The sequence below is a fragment of the Lingula anatina genome, chromosome 8, assembly GCF_051362555.1.
Source record: "Lingula anatina isolate TDL-2025a chromosome 8, LinAna3.0, whole genome shotgun sequence".
NCBI classification, from domain to species: Eukaryota; Metazoa; Brachiopoda; class Lingulata; order Lingulida; family Lingulidae; genus Lingula; species Lingula anatina.
Window position 1 is genome coordinate 8,629,609 of NC_141774.1, and position 18,779 is coordinate 8,648,387.

General features: G+C 34.7%; 2 protein-coding genes across 2 annotated transcripts in view; one reads left to right on the forward strand and one right to left on the reverse strand.

Moving 5' to 3' along the window:
• Positions 1–879: 879 nt before the first annotated feature.
• Positions 880–6,433, reverse strand: LOC106166621 (large ribosomal subunit protein mL53-like). The gene is made up of 3 exons (XM_013545260.2): positions 6,260–6,433; positions 5,983–6,095; positions 880–5,344 (listed from the first exon to the last, which is right to left on the reverse strand). Exons 1-3 carry the CDS (start codon positions 6,406–6,408, stop codon positions 5,181–5,183), a joined length of 426 nt encoding a protein of 141 aa, XP_013400714.1. The 5' UTR covers positions 6,409–6,433; the 3' UTR covers positions 880–5,180.
• Positions 6,434–6,612: 179 nt separating this feature from the next.
• Positions 6,613–18,779, forward strand: part of LOC106166631 (dual specificity protein kinase CLK2) — a 47,424-nt gene continuing 35,257 nt past the window's right edge. Inside the window, exons 1-3 of the mRNA XM_087018843.1 lie at positions 6,613–6,758; positions 8,307–8,413; positions 8,697–8,961. Of these exons, the coding sequence (XP_086874969.1) occupies positions 8,307–8,413; positions 8,697–8,961 (372 nt within the window). The 5' untranslated portion in view covers positions 6,613–6,758. The remainder of the gene's footprint in view (positions 6,759–8,306; positions 8,414–8,696; positions 8,962–18,779) is intronic.

An 18,779-nucleotide genomic window follows, 5' to 3' on the forward strand; every position in this document is an offset into this window, starting at 1 on the left:
AAGACAAGTTCAAATATCAGAATAAAAGCTATAACTGCTGTTTTTGTGGTAAAACAGAATATATTATATTTCTATGAGTTATTCACAAGGTTTTTATTGTGAAATATAGGTCTCATACAAAGAGTTATTATGCCTTTAAATTGTCAGCCAGGGAACGTCTTTTTTTTTTTTTTTTTTTTTGTACGTGTGTGTGTGTGTAGCCAGGAGTTTGAAAGAGCAGATCTTAAAAGGATAATAACAATGCATGTTGGCCAAAAAATGAAATTTCCCTTATCAACCAATGGTTAAATAATCCATTTCTACATTCAGAGTTAGTCCCTGTTTTTTTCTAAAAAGTTTGTTTTTTGTAATAATATCTTAAGAGATTATTACAGAGTATAGCCATCTATGGAGGTCACGTGGTCCAATGACAACCACAGATTTTAGATCAATTGCTATAACGGCCGTTTTTTGTGGTAAAATAGAATATACTCTGTTTCTATGGGTTGTTTACAATGTATTCAATGTGAAAAATAGATCTCATACCATGAGTTGTTATCCATTTAAGCCTTTTTTTCTGCCAGGTAGATTTCTGCGGTTGGTTTATTGGCCTTTGGATTTTGTATTGTGTAAGAGATGGGTGCTTGTAATTCGTAGAAGTTACAGGATATTTACTTGCTTTTTATATACATCTTAAATAATCATAAATAAATTTGATCGAGTCACAATTATGGAAAAGATGCCGAGATGAGCAAAAACTTTCTTTACGCGAGCGCTTCATATGTCAAACACTTGTATATTTGAATACATAAATATACCTTAAACTTATAAAAGCAGTTTCATTTAAATTATTGCTTTCAGTTTTAGCTTTGTAAGATGACATATAAAACTGGAATCACATAAAGTCATACTTTCAATTTTATTAAGCGAAAAAAACTAAAGTATTGTGTCGAAGTCTGTACTTAAATTTTGAAATCGTTTTTGGCTCCTAACCCTTTGGGACATCAATCTAGGACCCCCATTTCCAGAGATTAGATCGATCTACTTTAGATTGACTTAACTCCCTGGGGGTTCACGCTAAATAGCTATCAGCCGGGCGGACACGAAAGTTAATTACCCCCTTACAGCTTGTAGCAGGCGGGACGGACATTTAAGCCGGATTATCTGACAGTATTAGCGAGACTCCCCGTGGGGATAGATCGATCTAAAAGCTCTGGGAATACAGCCTAAGGAAATACTGGTCCAAATTATTAGAATAAAAATAACAAACAATGGCTTGTAACTGAACAAATAAATTAGAGAATTTTCTTGGCATATGGCATGGATCAGTATTAACATTCCAGACTTCTGGAAAAAATGCATAACATATGACAACAAAATGTAATATTTTCTACTGTCTAATAGCGTGGAAACCATCAGAAATCATTAGATCTCATTCCCAATTAAACTTATGTCTTACATATATCAATCCAACTCAAAGGAGACTCTTGCTGAATGCAATCAGTTTAACAAACTAGAGGATCAGAGAGGCGATACCGCCTCCGAATATTGTACCACCAGCTGGAGCAAGCGCATTCGTATAGACCCCCACATACACAAAATAAGGGACACAGCCACCAGTTTTGTGCTTGACAAGCTGTAAAAATGCAATCAACAAGAATTTTTAAACTATTGCAAAAAACATATATGGTACAATCAAATTTAAGTTCTTCGTAAGGTAGGTCAAGGGTCAATTTCAAGGTCACAGTAAATTGCCAGTATATGACTTCATATTCAAGTTCAAGAATAACTATGAACCTATCTCTGTCAAGTTTGAAGTTAAAAGAGAAAAAAAGTTCAGTTCATGATAAAAAGTAGGTCAAAGGTCAATTTCAAGGTCACACTTATATTGCCAGTATAGGACTTCCTATTCAAGTTTAATAATAACTATGGACCTATCTCTGTCAGTTTTGGAGATAAAACAAAAGCAAAATTTGCAAAATTCAGTTCATGGTGAAAAGTAGGTCAAAGGTCAATTTCAAGGTCACATTTAGATTGCCAGTATATGACTTTCTATTCAAGTTCAATAGTAACGATGGACCTATCTCTGCCAGTTTTGGAGATAAAAGGAAAGCAAAATTTGCAAAGTTCAGTTCATGGTGAAAAGTAGGTCAAAGGTCAATATTAAGGTCACACTTATATTGCCAGTATATGACTTCCTATTCAAGTTCAATAGTAACTATGGACCCATCTCTGCTATTTTGGAGATATAAGGGACTAAATGTTATTATTTTGGAGTTACCATAATGTGCCTTAAATTTCGTACAGAAAAAATTAATTAAAATAAAGAAAATGTCATTTTGGTCAAAATTCTTGAAATAGGAGGTGCTCTGAAGGTTCAGAAGTTCAAGTTTGATGAAATAATGTCATTTTTGAACACAAGTTGTCTGCTTTGCCAAGCCTTATGTTTTATTTTTCCAGAGTTCAAAATTTATTATCCATTACCGTACTGCACATTTTGCTTTTACCACCAATATGTACTTTTTGATACAGCGTAACTCGAAAACCGTATGGAATACAAAAAAACCGAGACCACCTCCAGTATTGGGCTTTACATGCAAAGCTCAGTTCATGGTGAAAAGTAGGTCAAAGGTCAATTTTAAGGTCACATTTATATTGCCAGTATATGACTTCCTATTCAAGTTCAATAGTAACTATGGACCTATCTCTGCCAGTTTTGGAGATAAAAGGGAAGCAAAATTTGCAAAGTTCAGTTCATGGTGAAAAGTAGGTCAAAGGTCAATTTTAAGGTCACATTTAGATTGCCAGTATATGACTTCCTATTCAAGTTCAATAGTAACGATGGACCTATCTCTGCCAGTTTTGGAGATAAAAGGAAAGCAAAATTTGCAAAGTTCAGTTCATGGTGAAAAGTAGGTCAAAGGTCAATATTAAGGTCACATTTATATTGCCAGTATATGACTTCCTATTCAAGTTCAATAGTAACTATGGACCCATCTCTGCTATTTTGGAGATATAAGGGACTAAATGTTATTATTTTGGAGTTACCATAATGTGCCTTAAATTTCGTACAGAAAAAATTAATTAAAATAAAGAAAATGTCATTTTGGTCAAAATTCTTGAAATAGGAGGTGCTCTGAAGTTTCAGAAGTTCAAGTTTGATGAAATAATGTCATTTTTGAACACAAGTTGTCTGCTTTGCCAAGCCTTATGTTTTATTTTTCCAGAGTTCAAAATTTATTATCCATTACCGTACTGCACATTTTGCTTTTACCACCAATATGTACTTTTTGATACAGCGTAACTCGAAAACCGTATGGAATACAAAAAAACTGAGACCACCTCCAGTATTGGGCTTTACATGCAAAGTTCAGTTCATGGTGAAAAGTAGGTCAAAGGTCAATTTTAAGGTCACATTTATATTGCCAGTATATGACTTCCTATTCAAGTTCAATAGTAACTATGGACCTATCTCTGCCAGTTTTGGAGATAAAAGGGAAGCAAAATTTGCAAAGTTCAGTTCATGGTGAAAAGTAGGTCAAAGGTCAATTTTAAGGTCACATTTAGATTGCCAGTATATGACTTCCTATTCAAGTTCAATAGTAACTATGGACCTATCTCTGCCAGTTTTGGAGATAAAACGGAAGCAAATTTTGCAAAGTTCAGTTTATGGTGAAAAGTAGGTCAAAGGTCAATTTTAAGGTCACATTTAGATTGCCAGTATATGACTTCCTATTCAAGTTCAATAGTAACTACGGACCTATCTCAGCCAGTTTTGGAGATAAAAGGAAAGCAAAATTTGCAAAGTTCAGTTTATGGTGAAAAGTAGGTCAAAGGTCAATTTTAAGGTCACATATAGATTGCCAGTATATGACTTCCTATTCAAGTTCAATAGTAACTATGGGCCTATCTCTGCCAGTTTTGGAGATAAAAGGGAAGAAAAATTTGCAAAGTTCAGTTCATGGTGAAAAGTAGGTCAAAGGTCAATTTTAAGGTCACATATAGATTGCCAGTATATGACTTCCTATCCAACTTCAATAGTAACTATAGACCTATCTCTGCCAGTTTTGGAGATATAAGGGACTAAATGCTATAATTTTGGAGTTACCATAATGTGCCTTAAATTTCGTACAGAAAAAATTAATTAAAATAAAGAAAATGTCTTTTTGGTCAAAATTCTTGAAATAGGAGGTGCTCTGAAGTTTCAGAAGTTCAAATTTGATGAAATTATGTCATTTTTGAACACAAGTTTTCTGCTTTGCCAAGCCTAATGTTTTATTTTTCCAGAGTTCAAAATTTATTATCCATTACCGTACTGCACATTTTGCTTTTACCACCAATATGTACTTTTTGATACAGCGTAACTCGAAAACCGTATGGAATACAAAAAAACCGAGACCACCTCCAGTGTTGGGCTTTACATGCTCTACAAAATGCAAAAAAGAATGGGTCTCTAGCATTAACGGTTCCCGAATTAGAGACAGTTTTCAGTTTCGGTATCTTATGGCCGCTACTCCCGTGAAAATGCACCGATTGACCCCAAATTCATGGAGATGAAAGATGACCTGAAGGGTAACACTTTCCAATAATATTATTGGTTAAGTCTGTGTGGTGTCTGAATAACAGGGCAAAAAAATTTTTTTTCGTAAAAAATTTCATTTTTTTGAAAATTTTGGCCCATTTGACCTTGAAGTAAAGGTCAAAGGTCAAATCCAAGGGTATATTTGAAATCTACACATATGACTTTTGGAAAGCCGTCTATAGAAATTTTTCCCATAACTCCTTCCGTAGGGTAGATAATTAGCATTTAATTTTGCCATTTTTAGACAAGGGTGCATTGCAATGAGTGCCACACCCAGACCCCAATACCGACAAAGCCCAAATTTTACGTGGAACGAGTTGAGATTATAGGTGACCTAAATCCATGAGATGGGTATGGGGGGCCTTACCGTCTAGGAGGAGAAGCGGTAACGGTAGCCGTCCGGCGGAACCGGCGGAGCCGGCGGAGCCGGCGGAACGATCCGGACGAGACCGAAACCATGTGTACCGCCAGCGCTAACGCTGGTGGTACAATTATCACCAACTGAGTTTTTTTGTGAAACTGGGGCCTGAAATCTTAATTGATTTTATGCTAAGTCACGGGCTGATTTCTGTCAATCACGTCTTAAAGAGAATTGAAGTCCATCAGTGACTTTACACCATCATCGTTTCTTTTTCTTGGACTTGCTTTTGGGTGCCTCTTCCTTTGGAGCAGCTTCATCTTTATCTGTTTCTATTATTCTCTCTCTACACATGTTATCAAATGTCCTCAGTAATTCCAGTGTGGTCAAATTATTCGTCTTGAATAGCACCTTTAGTCCATCATCTGAAACAACAGCATATCTGTCATGTACCATTTCATTAAACCAATGATTTATATTGTGCCAAAGTAGGCTTCAAGTCTTGTCTTAAAATTCAAATTTCAGTTTTCAGAATTTTTCTCTTCATTTTCATAAAACTGTTGCCTGATATACTTGTGAAATTTATACTTTAAAGTTCAAATAATTTAAAGGGATAATAACTCTTCGTATGAGATCTATATTTCCCAATAAAAACATTGTGAATAACTCATAGAAATATAATATATTCTCTTTTACCACAAAAACGGCAGTTATAACTATTATTCTGATATCTGAGCTTGTCTTTAGACCACGTGACGTCCATTGATAGCTATACTCTTCTAAAATCTCTTAAGAGATTTTAACAAAAACCAAACTTTTTAGAAAAAAAAACAGGGACTAACTTTGAATGTAAAAATGGATTCATTAACCATTGGTAAGTATGGGAAAATTGTTGTTTACTCCAGGAAAATTCATTTTTTGGCCAAAACGAAGAGTTATTATCACTTTAAGTATACATAAGTGAGTATTAAGTAAAGCTTCAGCCTTTCAGTTATAACACTGAATGAATTATTATCGACATTATTATTATTATTATTATTATTATTATTATTATTATACTTACTAAATATGACATTCATATTGGGATCGGACCTGTCCGATTTCACATTCACTTTTAGGATGCAGTTAACATTGGTAACTCTCACGTTGTTGCTGTACAGATGGAACAGTGCATCTCTAAAAACAAAAGAAAAGAGACATAAGAATATTAAATAAATTTGGATATAAGTATCCAATAAGACGCGATCAAAACGGCACATTGACTCTGTTGGCAAGTGGAAGCCGTGGACCGTGGGGGGGGGGGTAAAGGTAACTGCAAACATACCAATTAATTAGCTCACCTGCATGACCTAACATTCGTGCCAAATGGATCAAAAGAAAATTCTATTCGTTTCACCGGCGATATATTTAACTTTGTGACCAAACTAGCGAGTTGATAGCTAGACATTCGCGACCCTACGCTCCATGCTCGGGATCCCGACAGCGCCATTTTGTTATATGATTTGTCTCGCAGTCTCTGATTGGTTTAGTTTTCAAGGGGATGCTGATATAAGTGTATTAAAGTTGCATCATCTATAAAATTTATTGCATTTTTTAACTTTCTAATTTATTTTTTGCTTTAAATAATATTTTAATGTTGATTATTATGACATTTCCTTTAAGAAAAACGGCAAAAAGTCTTTATAATATTGGGATGTGTGTTATCTTGGCTGCCCTCGTTGTAAATTATCCAATAGTAACCAAACTCTCATTCTCGATTGGAATAAAAAATTGAGAGCGCATCAACTAGTCAATCTGGACTTTTTGTGGAAAAAACTCGGGTTTTTCCGATCAGAAGAGGTGAGTTACTAAAGGTCATTAAAGGCTGCCGTTTTCGACACTATTGTTATTCATTTCTTCTTTACTTTGATAAAGAAAACAGTCTTGTTTACGGTGACCCACTTTCAATAAACCGTCGCAGAAAACCATGTCACACAGTCAGTCCCGGATAAAACCCAACACGATGTGCTGATTGAAAGCGTTTATTTGTAGTGTGTTTGTTAAAAATTATATTTTTGTCGAGTAATTTTATAAAGACTTTATCCAAGACTTTATCCTTATATAGAAGTTGTCTAAAATACTGTTGAAAGTTAATGTGTAGTCAATCATGTTGAGTAAATTTTAATCAAGCTTTCACAGGTATGCTTTCATTAGTTGGATTAGATTTAGAAAATGAAAAGTTGAAAATTTACTCAACACAAACTAAATATGCACATATTTTTAAAAAAACATTTTAATAAATACAGTCAAATATGCTTAACTTACAATGGCGTTGTACAGTTTGGGAGGGTAAAATACCGATACCAGACTCGACTAGGGATCAAACAAGGGACGCTTGCTTACCAGTCCACACTATCAAACCAAGGTCTACCTAGGACAATCACTACAGTGTTATGATGTCACATATACAAAATACTTAACTTTTAAGCAAATCAAAGACTCATATAAAAAATCCTTATTGGTCCATATAGATTTATTGGCACAGAATCACCTGTTCGTCAAGGTAACAGATGTGTTTGTCTTCAACCGGAAGTCAAGATATACACTCTCCAGTATAGGCTATATTCATAGTTTTAGAGGAAAAACTGTGTATTAGTACCAAAATAGTCCTATGAAACTTAATCTTTATCAGTGGTGTCATTATTCACATTTTAATCAAATGATTACTAGTAAGTGTTGTCAGTTCACGTTGAGATGCAAGTGTGCCTGTCTATCCAGTAAATTCTCAATTCTCTCTCTCTCTCTCTCTCTCTCTCTCTCTCTCTCTCTCTCTCTCTCTCTCTCTCTCTCTCTCTCTCTCTCTCTCTCTCTCTCTCTCTCTCTCTCTCTCTCTCTCTCTCTCACGCACACACACACCTCCCTCTTTACCACCCACATTCTCCCTCTTTATTTACAGAGGATTAACCTCCCCCCCCCCCTCTGTCTCTGCCTACAACCCATCTTTGTACTAGCAGCAGAACTGCCATGCAAAAAAAAAAAAAAAAAAAAAAAAAAAAAAAAAAAGGTGAAGGTTTTTATACACTGTAGATAGTATACATTTCTCACTGCCTTGACCGTAAATATTTTATCCTTAACCCTGAGGACTAGTCATAACAAGCAGTGAGTGGCGTTGATACACACTAAAGAAATAGTACACAATAAAGACACCCCAGGACTGGAAAATTAGTTTTGGCAATATAAAGATTCTAGTTAGGCTAATGTTCATATGAATTGTTCCTTATACAAAAAATGGGTTCCACAAGATATGTTCAAGATGCATGACAGTGTCACAGGCTATGGGCAGATTAACATTGTATAAATATAATGTAGATTTGGCAATATTTCAGAAATTTTTGTGGATGTTTTCAGATGCCACGATCGCGGAGGTGGCGTACCAGGTCTCCTAGCCCTGATGGCTATGGATATAAGAGACGAAGAATGTCACCGGATCACAGAGACAGACGACACTCCAGAAGGTAGATTTTTTTTCCACAAGCTGAAAGTGACGTAAAAAGGAAATGATTTAGAATTTATTGCCAATTAGTTGCAGTGATTACTCATGAAATTCAACTTAAATGAATTAATGAATGTTTTGTTAGTAATACATATGAAGGTCAATTCAAATGTTTTGAAAAAAAAGTTGTCTTTGTGTCGGGAAGTTAAATTTTATGAGTACTAATAATGAAATTAAATGAAATACAATATAAAAAAAATGGGTAACTTTACAATTTCTTTTAATCCTCCTCATCCTGTCCTCAGTGAGGACCGATACAACAGAAGAAATCATTACGACAGAACCAGGTCAAGGTCAAGGACTCGCTCCAGAGATCGCTCACGTTCAAGGGACCGTAGGGACAGAAGAGATCGGGACAGAGACAGGCATCGGTACGACTACGATGATACAGATTACGTCAGTAGGCATTCACACCACAGTCGCAGACACAGGCGGAAGAGGAATCAGAGACACAGACGAAGGTCAAGGTCATATTCCGAAACTTCCTCTGCCACCTCTAACACGACGCGGGTGAGTACCTGTTCATGGGATGGGTTTAATGTAGAAGAGATTCTTAAAGGGGAAAATTTAAAAGAAATATTATGGCTGGCAGTGGAGAAAATTCTTATCATTTAATTGGAATGGGCCTGTATTTGGACCAACATGATCATGTCTTATTTGAGATTTGAAAATGTTACTTGCATGGGTCTGTTTAAGTTTTTTTAAAAAGGGAAAATAATGTACAGATATTCGTACGCCCACTTAAAGTGCCTGTCCACTTTTAACTGAAACTATAAAAAAGAAAATAAAGCAGGTTTGTTGAAAGATTATTTATAAGAGATGGTCCTTCTGATATTTGATGAGAATTTCTTCAGTTCTGCCTGACGTGTGGTATATTAGCCCTCAAAGTGAAGGCTTACTTGACTGGATATTAAAGACTGGATTCACACCTAAGACCACTTTTTATTTATTGACTTATTTACTTGTCTTATTTATCAAGTTTGGATAAACTGTTTAAAGGGGAAAAGTCTAAAATTAAAAAAAAAGAAATTTAGGGTAGTAATTTTAGAATAAATAAAGATTTGATCACAATGCAGATTCATCGTCTGTAGAAAATATCTTGAATGTACTTGCTGTTTCATATGCATGATGTGAAGTCCATAGTTTGGCATGCAATTCTACCACAAGCTTTCTTCAAATTAAATACATTCTCTTTTCATGTAGTCAATGAAAAACTGGCAATCATTTGTCACTAAATTCTTACAATCTCTATTAGATTTAACATCTGAAAAATCAGACTCTTTTTAATGTATTCTTTTTTAAGTAGAAATATTATTATTCTCAGATGAATCTTGTGGAGTAAATTTTTATGTGGTATTTGCTGAACATGATATGAACATGAACAAAATACCCCTTGTAAAAGAGTTATGAAATATCTACTGTATTTCTTTTAAAATGGAAGTGTGAGCATGGACATTTGATAGTCAGATTAATAAGACAAAATTAAATAAATTTATTTTAGGCCAGATATTAAAAAACTCTCAGATCAATGCCAAACAGCTGACTTTGCATTTTTTGCTATTTGGTTTTAGCCATCTAAGCTTATTAGCTTAAATGCTTGTAAAAGACTTTTTGTAAAATAGGCACTTGTTGCTAGTGCAGTATCTTGCTACTTGTACAATACAATATTTATCTCCACAGCTGAGACCAGCGACTGTGTGGTAGGTACATCCCCTAAAGGGAGAAATGAAATTGATTTTATTCCTAAGGGATATACATATGTAGGTTGATTCATGTAGGATTTGGTTATCATTTTAGATTTAAAAAAATAAGGTAGGCATATTTAGATTTTAGGGATTTTCTGATAGTTTTTTCCCCAGTTGTTTAGTTAATATTTGCTTACTTACAAAAAAGGAAAAAAAAAGAGAGAGAGAGAGAGAGAAGTGAGGGGGTGGATCACATCTGATTAGCTGTAACTCTCATATATGCCACTAGAAGGCAGCATGGTATATTTCATGAGTATTCCTTTGTACCACCAGATGTCACTGTGTTCTCCAGCTTTATACTAACAAGGTGATTTTGTGCCCCAGCTGAGTTCAGGAGAATAATTCATGTAGCAATATATGCGATGATTGTATCAGATGGAAAGCAGAGCAGTTATAAAGCAGATATTAAGTCATAATGTGTATGACCTTTTTTTCACATTTGAGTTTACAGATTGAAAAAGAAATGTAACTAGATGAATTGAAGAAAAGATAATGATTAGTGGCAATGCTGTAATTACTCACTTTATGGAGCAATAATTATCCATTATATTATTTGGGGCAAATATAAAGCCATCCAGTTTATTTTTAGTTATTAGCAAATTAAGTTTTTTCAAGAGTTTCCATTTGAAGAGAAATTATCGTAAAAGTACATTTGCAAAGGTCCACATGTTGAAGATAATTGAATTTCCTCCAAGGCTGATTTCTCCAGATTTATTGAGAATCAAAAGTGAAATTATTGCTGTTTCCAACAGGGAATTCTAACAGACTGGAGTTTCCCCAAGGTTGAAATTGAATTCATCAAGAAGTGTACTTTTAAATCCCCGGGGATAAGTTTTACAAGATAAATCAATCCCGAAAATAGGTCTGGTCCCAGTTTCACAAAAAAAAAAAAAAAAAAAAAAAAAAGGTGAAGTCAGTTCCCTGGCTTAGTTGACTAGGATTTCCTTGAGAGTGCTGTTACACTGTTCTTGATAGGGTAAGGTATGCTTATGTGACCATGTTCCCTTGCTAATTAAGTTCTTAGCCAGGGAACTTGAACTTTTACACCAACTATCAAGACTTCTTCACTTCTAAGATAAATCCAAAGTTACTGTAGTCCACTGAAATAAAGTAAATATTAGAGTGAGACATAAATCGTGATTGATTTTCTGGTTATGAAATGGACACAATACTCAAAATAGACTCAAATTGGGTCTAAATTAGAGGCTTTACCCCCTACCAAGGTGGCAGATATTGTGGACACATTTTCCTTCAGCCATCACAGTTAGAAGATTGACCATATTTAACCAGAGACATTATCAGTGAATATCTAGTGAAAAATCAATCTGTGGACCTGGAAGAGGGTTGAGAGGTTTTAGGTTAAAATTCTTTAACAATACAAGCACTTTTTTCTCTTTTTTTTTTTTTAACATGAGAAGGAGCTTGTTCGTCACATTTCCTGTCCTCTCTGCTTGGATTAGCGTGGAGGTTTGCTAATTAAGTGCCCTGACAAAATAAATGAGATTTTACTGAAGTAATTGGGCGGATGAGCTCTGTGGACATGGCAGTAATGTGGTTTTCATCGATTTGAATCTATTTTTCCATCTCTCTCTCTCTCTCTCTCTCTCTCTCTCTCTCTCTCTCATGCTGCAGACAAACCTGCTGAAATAAATGTTAATCTGATCTGCAGACTTTATTAGAGATCATTCACAACAGAGTTGATCTGCACGGATCTGTTAGGGATGTGAAAATAGACAAAAAAGGGAATGAAACCACTTAGAATTAACCAGTGCCAGAAACGTGTGGGGGGGGGGGGGGATTGAATTGAATTGAAATTGCAATGAGATCAAGGTATTGTATGGTCAGAAATGACTAGGTTGCACAGTGACATTCATTGTGTGTTTACATTCATTATAAATCGTCTCTTCTTACTCTGAATTGTCCATTGAAGCCCAACTCACTGCAGTTCGTAAATGTCTTCTCTGTTAGGGTGTTTTTTTATGTTATTTGATTTTATATATTTATGATTATTATTATTTATCTATTTATTTTTTTTTTTTTTTGGGGGGGGGGGGAGACATCAAACAGAAGCATGGACTTATTTTCAATGTGAATGCTCCTTAATGACGGTCATATTTAAATATGACAAGTACAAATTGCATTAAGAATAGTCTCTCCAGGTGAAGTTGGCCTTTGGTTTCTCGTTGATTGTTAAAATGAACATCTGTGCTCTTGGTGTCTTTGTGTTAAGACCTTGGGAGACGACAGAAGGCCTTGGAAAGGGAAAGAAAAAGTAATTATTGTGTGAAGTGAAATATGAGATTAACATAACACTTTAATAGTAATTGGGTATTTCATCAGGTAGAGGGTTGTGAAATGGGGCGTAGTTAGTTTTGAGGTCATCATTTTATTTTTTATTCTCTCTCTCTCTCTCTCTCTCTCTCTCTCTCTCTCTCTCTCTTTGCCAAATCAGGTCTCTCTCTCTCTCTCTCTCTCTCTCTCTCTCTCTCTCTCTCTCTCTCTCTCTCTCTCTCTCTCTCTCTCTCTCTCTCTCTGCCAAATCAGGTGGAGAATATGACATCAATACGAAGACCGCTTGGTAAGCTCATTAGTCTAATCAGGCTGCTTCCCATGGTGAGGCGATAGAAAATACTCACTTCAGAATGTTAATCAAATTGCTGATGGTGTGTTTGTCATTAGTGGGTATCTTGATTTCCATTATGATTTTATATGTATGGACTCTTTTTTTGTTGTTTAAAGGGGAAACAGACCATGCACAGTTGCCATGGAAGCTTTATTGGAAATGATTACACCACTGAAGTCAGTTATAAGGAACATTAATGGATATTGACATTTTTAGATATAATCTTAAATGCAGGGCTACATGCTCGATTTTTTTTTTTTTTATATTGAGGTCGAGAATTGTCTCTTTGCACTTAATAATGCCATGTGATTTATAGAAACAACAAATATTTATGTGGAGTTGTTTTCTGGAGTGTCTACGAGGTTAAATTGACATAACTAGGCCCATACTTCTGATTGTGCTGTGGTATGACTAATCCAATCTGCTTGCAATGCATTGATAATCCAATACTGGGAAACAAAGAGCATGTGGGGAAATGGTTGTCATGGAAACACAGGTCAAGGGAGCCAATGGGATTGCCCCAGAGGCGGAGTCTTGTGCCCTTGATTGACAGCTTGGAGGATTTATTATGTTGATAAGTGTGAAAGTAGCTAATGACTTGTGTCCTGTGAAATTAACCCTGCCTCAGTTTGGGGTTAGAGGATTTTTTTCTCTCCTCAATTTATTTATGGATGCGAACTTCGTACATACACTAAGGAGGCTCGTCAGCTGAGAGGGCAATTTTGACAACGACGAAATGTAACTGCTCTGCAACATTCTAGTGGCATAGATCAAGCTTGGCGGATTTTATTATTATTATTTTTTGAGGAATATTTTTTTATAAAACAAAAGGCAGCATTGCGAGAGGAATGTATGATAATGTGCAACGTAAGCATTTATTTGTGCATGTGCATGGTTGTTTTTAATTTCCTGCAGTCTAGATTCTCTTTCTATGGGGAATAGATGATATGTTCTGGTTATTTATGGAGTTTACATGTGACATGAGATGTGTGTGCGTGCGTGTGTGTGTGTGTGGCAGAGAAAGAGAGAATGAGTGAGTGAGAGAATCTTGTTACGACCACTAGCTATGTAATTCGCATACATACCAGACAGCACAAATTATATGAGCCAGATGGAAGAAAATAGCTGCCGCTGATGCTAGTAAGTTATTGTACATATTGATTGTAGGATACATGTAAAGGCAAGGACAATTAGGGCCCCGACCTGCAGTGCGTCTTCCATGCCGGGCAGTGATGACAATGTAGGACACGTTTTTGTATGGTGTCTTTGTGGAAATTTTTTTTAGTTTTTGGGGTTTGTGGTTATAATTGTATGGGGTTGATTGCGTAGTCCATGTGTTAACTTATGGGATTGCTTTCTGTGGTGGTGGTGTACGTTATGATGCTAATGGATTGTGTAGATGTTTTTTATGTGAATTGGGGCATGCAGTTATGTTGTTGTTGTTATGGTTGTTTTATTTATGTATTCATCAATTAGTTTATTTATTCTCTAGTATATATATTATATATTCATGTGGTTTAGTATGTAAACAATAAGATGGTGTATTTTGTATTTTTATTACACACATATTCTCTCTCTCTCTCTCTCTCTCTCTCTCTCTCTCTCTCCCCTATGACTCATATAAATATGCACATCTGGTTTCTTTTCCAATGTATTTTGAACAGCTGTAGCAGAAAAAAAAGAAGTAGAAAGCAGGAAATTAACCAAAAGTGATAGATTTTAATGAGATATGAGTGTAATTTAATAAGCCTTTTTTGTGTCCATTAAGGTGAGTTTTATTGAGCAAAAGGTTATTTAAAATGATCTTTTGATAATTTTAAAGGCCTTACTATTGCAAAGAAGTGAAAAAAAAAAAAACAAACCCTGATTTTTTAGCATTTTATCAGTAAGGTATATACCCTATCCAGAACACTAAGAAAATTATGGTTCGTAAATTTTCTAAATTTTTTATACCATATTTATTCTCATGCAAATATTACATTACAAAAGATAAAGACTTTAATATATATTTTTTTCATAATATCAGGTAGGAAGTATCTAGAAAACCATACATATAATTCCTATGAATTTTGGTCTTTTAAAGGCACTGATTGTTTCATATTCAACGAGCGAGAGAGACAATAGGAATGCATGGTCATCATATTATTGGATTTTAACAGCTACTGTATAACGCACAGAAGGCCGTCTTTGTCCTGCTTGTTTGCATTCACATTTACATTAGACAGATCAATGGAAGCTATATTGATTAGATTTAGGGAAGAAGTTGCTTTGTCTATCTGAAGGGGTTTCCATGTATTGGTTTTTGTTCAGCAGTGCAGGTTGGATGAAATTTCAGTTTTCTTACTTTTTATTTTTGTTATTCATTTTGTTCACCAGGATGCAAATGTGAATGTATTTCACCATTTATTTATTTATTTTTTTTTCACGAGAAAAAAAAGGCAAGTTTGACTGTATTGACATATTTGTACCCTTGTATGATTTTTTGTAATTTATTATTATCATTTTTTAAAAATTTTATTTAGTTTGTTATGAAGCTGAGTAGCTATATCTATATATGTCAGTGGGAGAAACCCTAAATCATATCTTGTATCAGATAATTTATTATTATTTCAATTTTGTTTTTAAATTTATTGAGTTGATTAGTTATTTATTTCTTGAAGTGGAGCAGTAGCTCCTGCTTTTTGGGAGAAGCCCTAAATCGTGTTATATCAGATAATTCATTTTTACCTTTTTTTTTTATTTAGCTAGTTAATTATTTAGTTCTTGAAACCGAGTTATTTCTCCTGTTTTGGGAGAAGCCCTAAACCACATGTTAAATCAGATTCAGTGGTACTCATTGAAAAAATCTCATGGGGTTCAGTATTAATTTATATGACAACTCAGAGGGAGAAGACTCAGTGAACTGAGATTGATTTTTTTTTTCTTTCTCTGTCCTGGGTTAAGGTTTTAAGACTTTAGGAAGAGATTGATCTTGCTTTGATGCCAGTTCTTGTGCTAATGGGTTTAGGACTTGAGGAAGAGATTGATTTTGTGATTCATGTCCTAGTTTAGGGTTTAAGGACCTTAAAAAAATCATTTCTGGGAAGTGACGGTTTTATTCAATCCCACTTGTCAGTCTTTGATCCTAAATCTCAATTTCATACAAATTGTAGTACAGTTCACAGGCTTGAATGAAGAGATTGTCAACTGTGAGAGTTTTGTTATAGGCCAATTGAGAGAAGATTATTATCATTATTCTGTTCAGATAGCATATTATTTTTGGAGTGAAGGAGCACGTGGAAAAATAATATGCAATGATAGGGTGAACTTTGTTTATGCATGAGCAAACCTAAGAAAACAATTAATCGTAGAAGTACAGCTTAGGTTAAACACTGCCATTTATATGGAAAGGTGCATCAACACTTTTTATGTACAGACACAGATGTGTCTGTACATATTGCCATCACCTGCGTCTGTCGTCGCCGATGGCGATGCCGTCGCCGTGCACTTTCCTTGTAAACACGATAAGTGGAAGGCAGTTTTACTTTTTTTATGTACAGACACAGATGTGTCTGTACATATTGCCATCACCTGCGTCTGTCGTCGCCGATGGCGATGCCGTCGCCGTGCACTTTCCTTGTAAACACGATAAGTGGAAGGCAGTTTTACTTTTTGGCTTTATATTTACAGAGCTGATGAATATTCATAAAACGCAGGTCAAGTTCGAAAATCAGCATGATCGGGCCATTATTTTAGTAGTTATGCGGTTTTTTCATTGTTCAGCATATATACAACACTGTAAACACAATATAAGAAAAACAGAAAGCCCAATTGTCATTAAACTCACAGGAATGGTCAGTCTTACTAAAACGCAGGTTGAGTTCGAAAATCAGCATAACCGGGGCATTATTTTAGAAGTTATGCTGTTTTTTCACATTTCCTCAGATTTCCTCAGATTTAATTCTTAGGCATGTTAATAGCCTTATTATTTAAGTAATAAGATACGTAAAAGTGTTTGTTTGACATTTCCTGCATCTTTACAACATTGTTAGTTGATTTTGTAAAAATGATGGTAAACTTGTTATCGTGTATTGTGTAATAAAGTGTCAAAAATGGAAATAAACTCATATCATTGCAGTTTGTCAGATTCAATCATTCACTATGTTCAGAATCTCAGAATGGAAGAAATTGGACATTTAACACTGTTCTATTGATATTTTTCACATCTCATCAATTTTCTTAGTTGATCTTATAAAAATGGCAGTAACCTATTAATTTTGTTTTATGTTAAAAAAGTGTTAAAAATGGAAATAAACCCATTTCAGAACAGTGCAGTCTTGTTTACATTTTGGCAATTTTAAGGCGTGACTTTGAAGTTCCATGGGCCTAAAAACCTTTGTTAGTCACGTTTACTATTTGTCCATGATACTAATATTTTATTATTAAAAATTGATGATCATTATGCTGTTAAACATTATGTAATATTGCATCAAAATTTGAAAAAAACCTATTTTGGGCACTGCTCCCATGATGACCATTTAAGAAAAACCATGTCACTTACTGTTCTCAAACAGTACAGTTAATATGTACAGATGTGTCTGTACATATTGCCATCACCTGCGTCTGTCGTCGCCGTCGTTGCCGTCACTGTCGCTGTCGCCCGCGCCATGCACTTTCATTGTTAACACGATAAGTGGAAGGCAGTTTTACTTTTTGGCTGTATATTTACAGAGCTGATGAATATTCATAAAACACAGGTCAAGTTCGAAAAATCAGCATGATCGGGCCATTAATGTAGAAGTTATGCTGTTTTTTCACTTTTCAGCATATATGCAACACTGTAAACACATTTCAAGGAAAACCGATAAGCTTTTTGTCATGAAACTCACAGGCGTAATCGATCTTACTATAACGCAGGTCAAGTTCGAAAATCGGCATGATCGGGCCACTATTTTAGTAGTTATGCTTTTTTTTTTCACTTTTCAGCATATATGCAACACTGTAAACACAATATAAGAAAAACAGATAGGCCAATTGTCATTAAACTGACAGGAGTGGTCATTCCTGCTAAGACGCAGGTTGAGTTCAAAAATCAGCATAATCGGGCCATTATTTTAAAGAAATGCAGTTTTTTCACATTTCCTCAGATTTAATTCTTAGGCATGTAAACAGTCTCATTATTAAACTAATAAGATACGTAAAAGTTTTTGTTTGGCATTTCCTGCAATTTTACAACATTGTTAGTTGATTATGTAAAAATGATGGTAAACTTGTTATCGTGTATTGTGTAATAAAGTTTCAAAAATGGAAATAAACTCATATCATTGCAGTTTGTCAGATTCAATCATTCACTATGTTCAGAATCTCAGAATGGAAGAAATTGGACATTTAACACTGCTCTATTGATATTTTTCCCATCTCATCAATTTTCTTAGTTGATCATATAAAAATGGCAGTAAACTGTTAATTTTGTTTTATGTTAAAAATTGTTAAAAATGGAAAAAAAATATTTCAGAACTGTGCTGTCTTGTTTACATTTTGGCATTTTCAAGTTGTGACTTTGAAGTTCCATGAGCCTGAAGACCTTTGCTAGTCACATTTTCTGAATATCCATAATACTAATATTTTATTATTAAAGTTGATGGTCATTATGCTGTTAAACATTATGTAATATTGCATCAAAATTTGAAAAAAAAACTATTTTGGGCACTGCTCCCATGATGACCATTTAAGAAAAACCATGTCACTTACTGTTCTCAAACTTACAGGAAAGAAACATGGGACTAAAATATAGCTTCAGTAGGCAATGCAATCTGCCAGTTAAACAGTTTTTTTGTGAAATTTTAATTTTTCACATATTGGCATTTTCAAGGTGTGACTTTGAAGTTCCACAGGCTTGAAGACCAATGCTTGTCACATTTTCTGAAAATCCATGATACGTATATTTTATTATTAAAAATTGATTGTCATTATGCTGGTAA

What these genes read in the sequence shown, in the direction of transcription:
- LOC106166621 (XM_013545260.2), bottom strand. Translation starts at nt 6,408, where the DNA reads ATGGCGCTGTCGGGATCCCGAGCATGGAGCGTAGGGTCGCGAATGTCT. An exon ending in ACGAATGTTAGGTCATGCAG is followed by an intron (nt 6,096 to 6,259) that starts GTGAGCTAATTA and finishes TTTTGTTTTTAG; the next exon opens with AGATGCACTGTTCCATCTGT. An exon ending in CAATATGAATGTCATATTTA is followed by an intron (nt 5,345 to 5,982) that starts GTAAGTATAATA and finishes CTGTTGTTTCAG; the next exon opens with ATGATGGACTAAAGGTGCTA.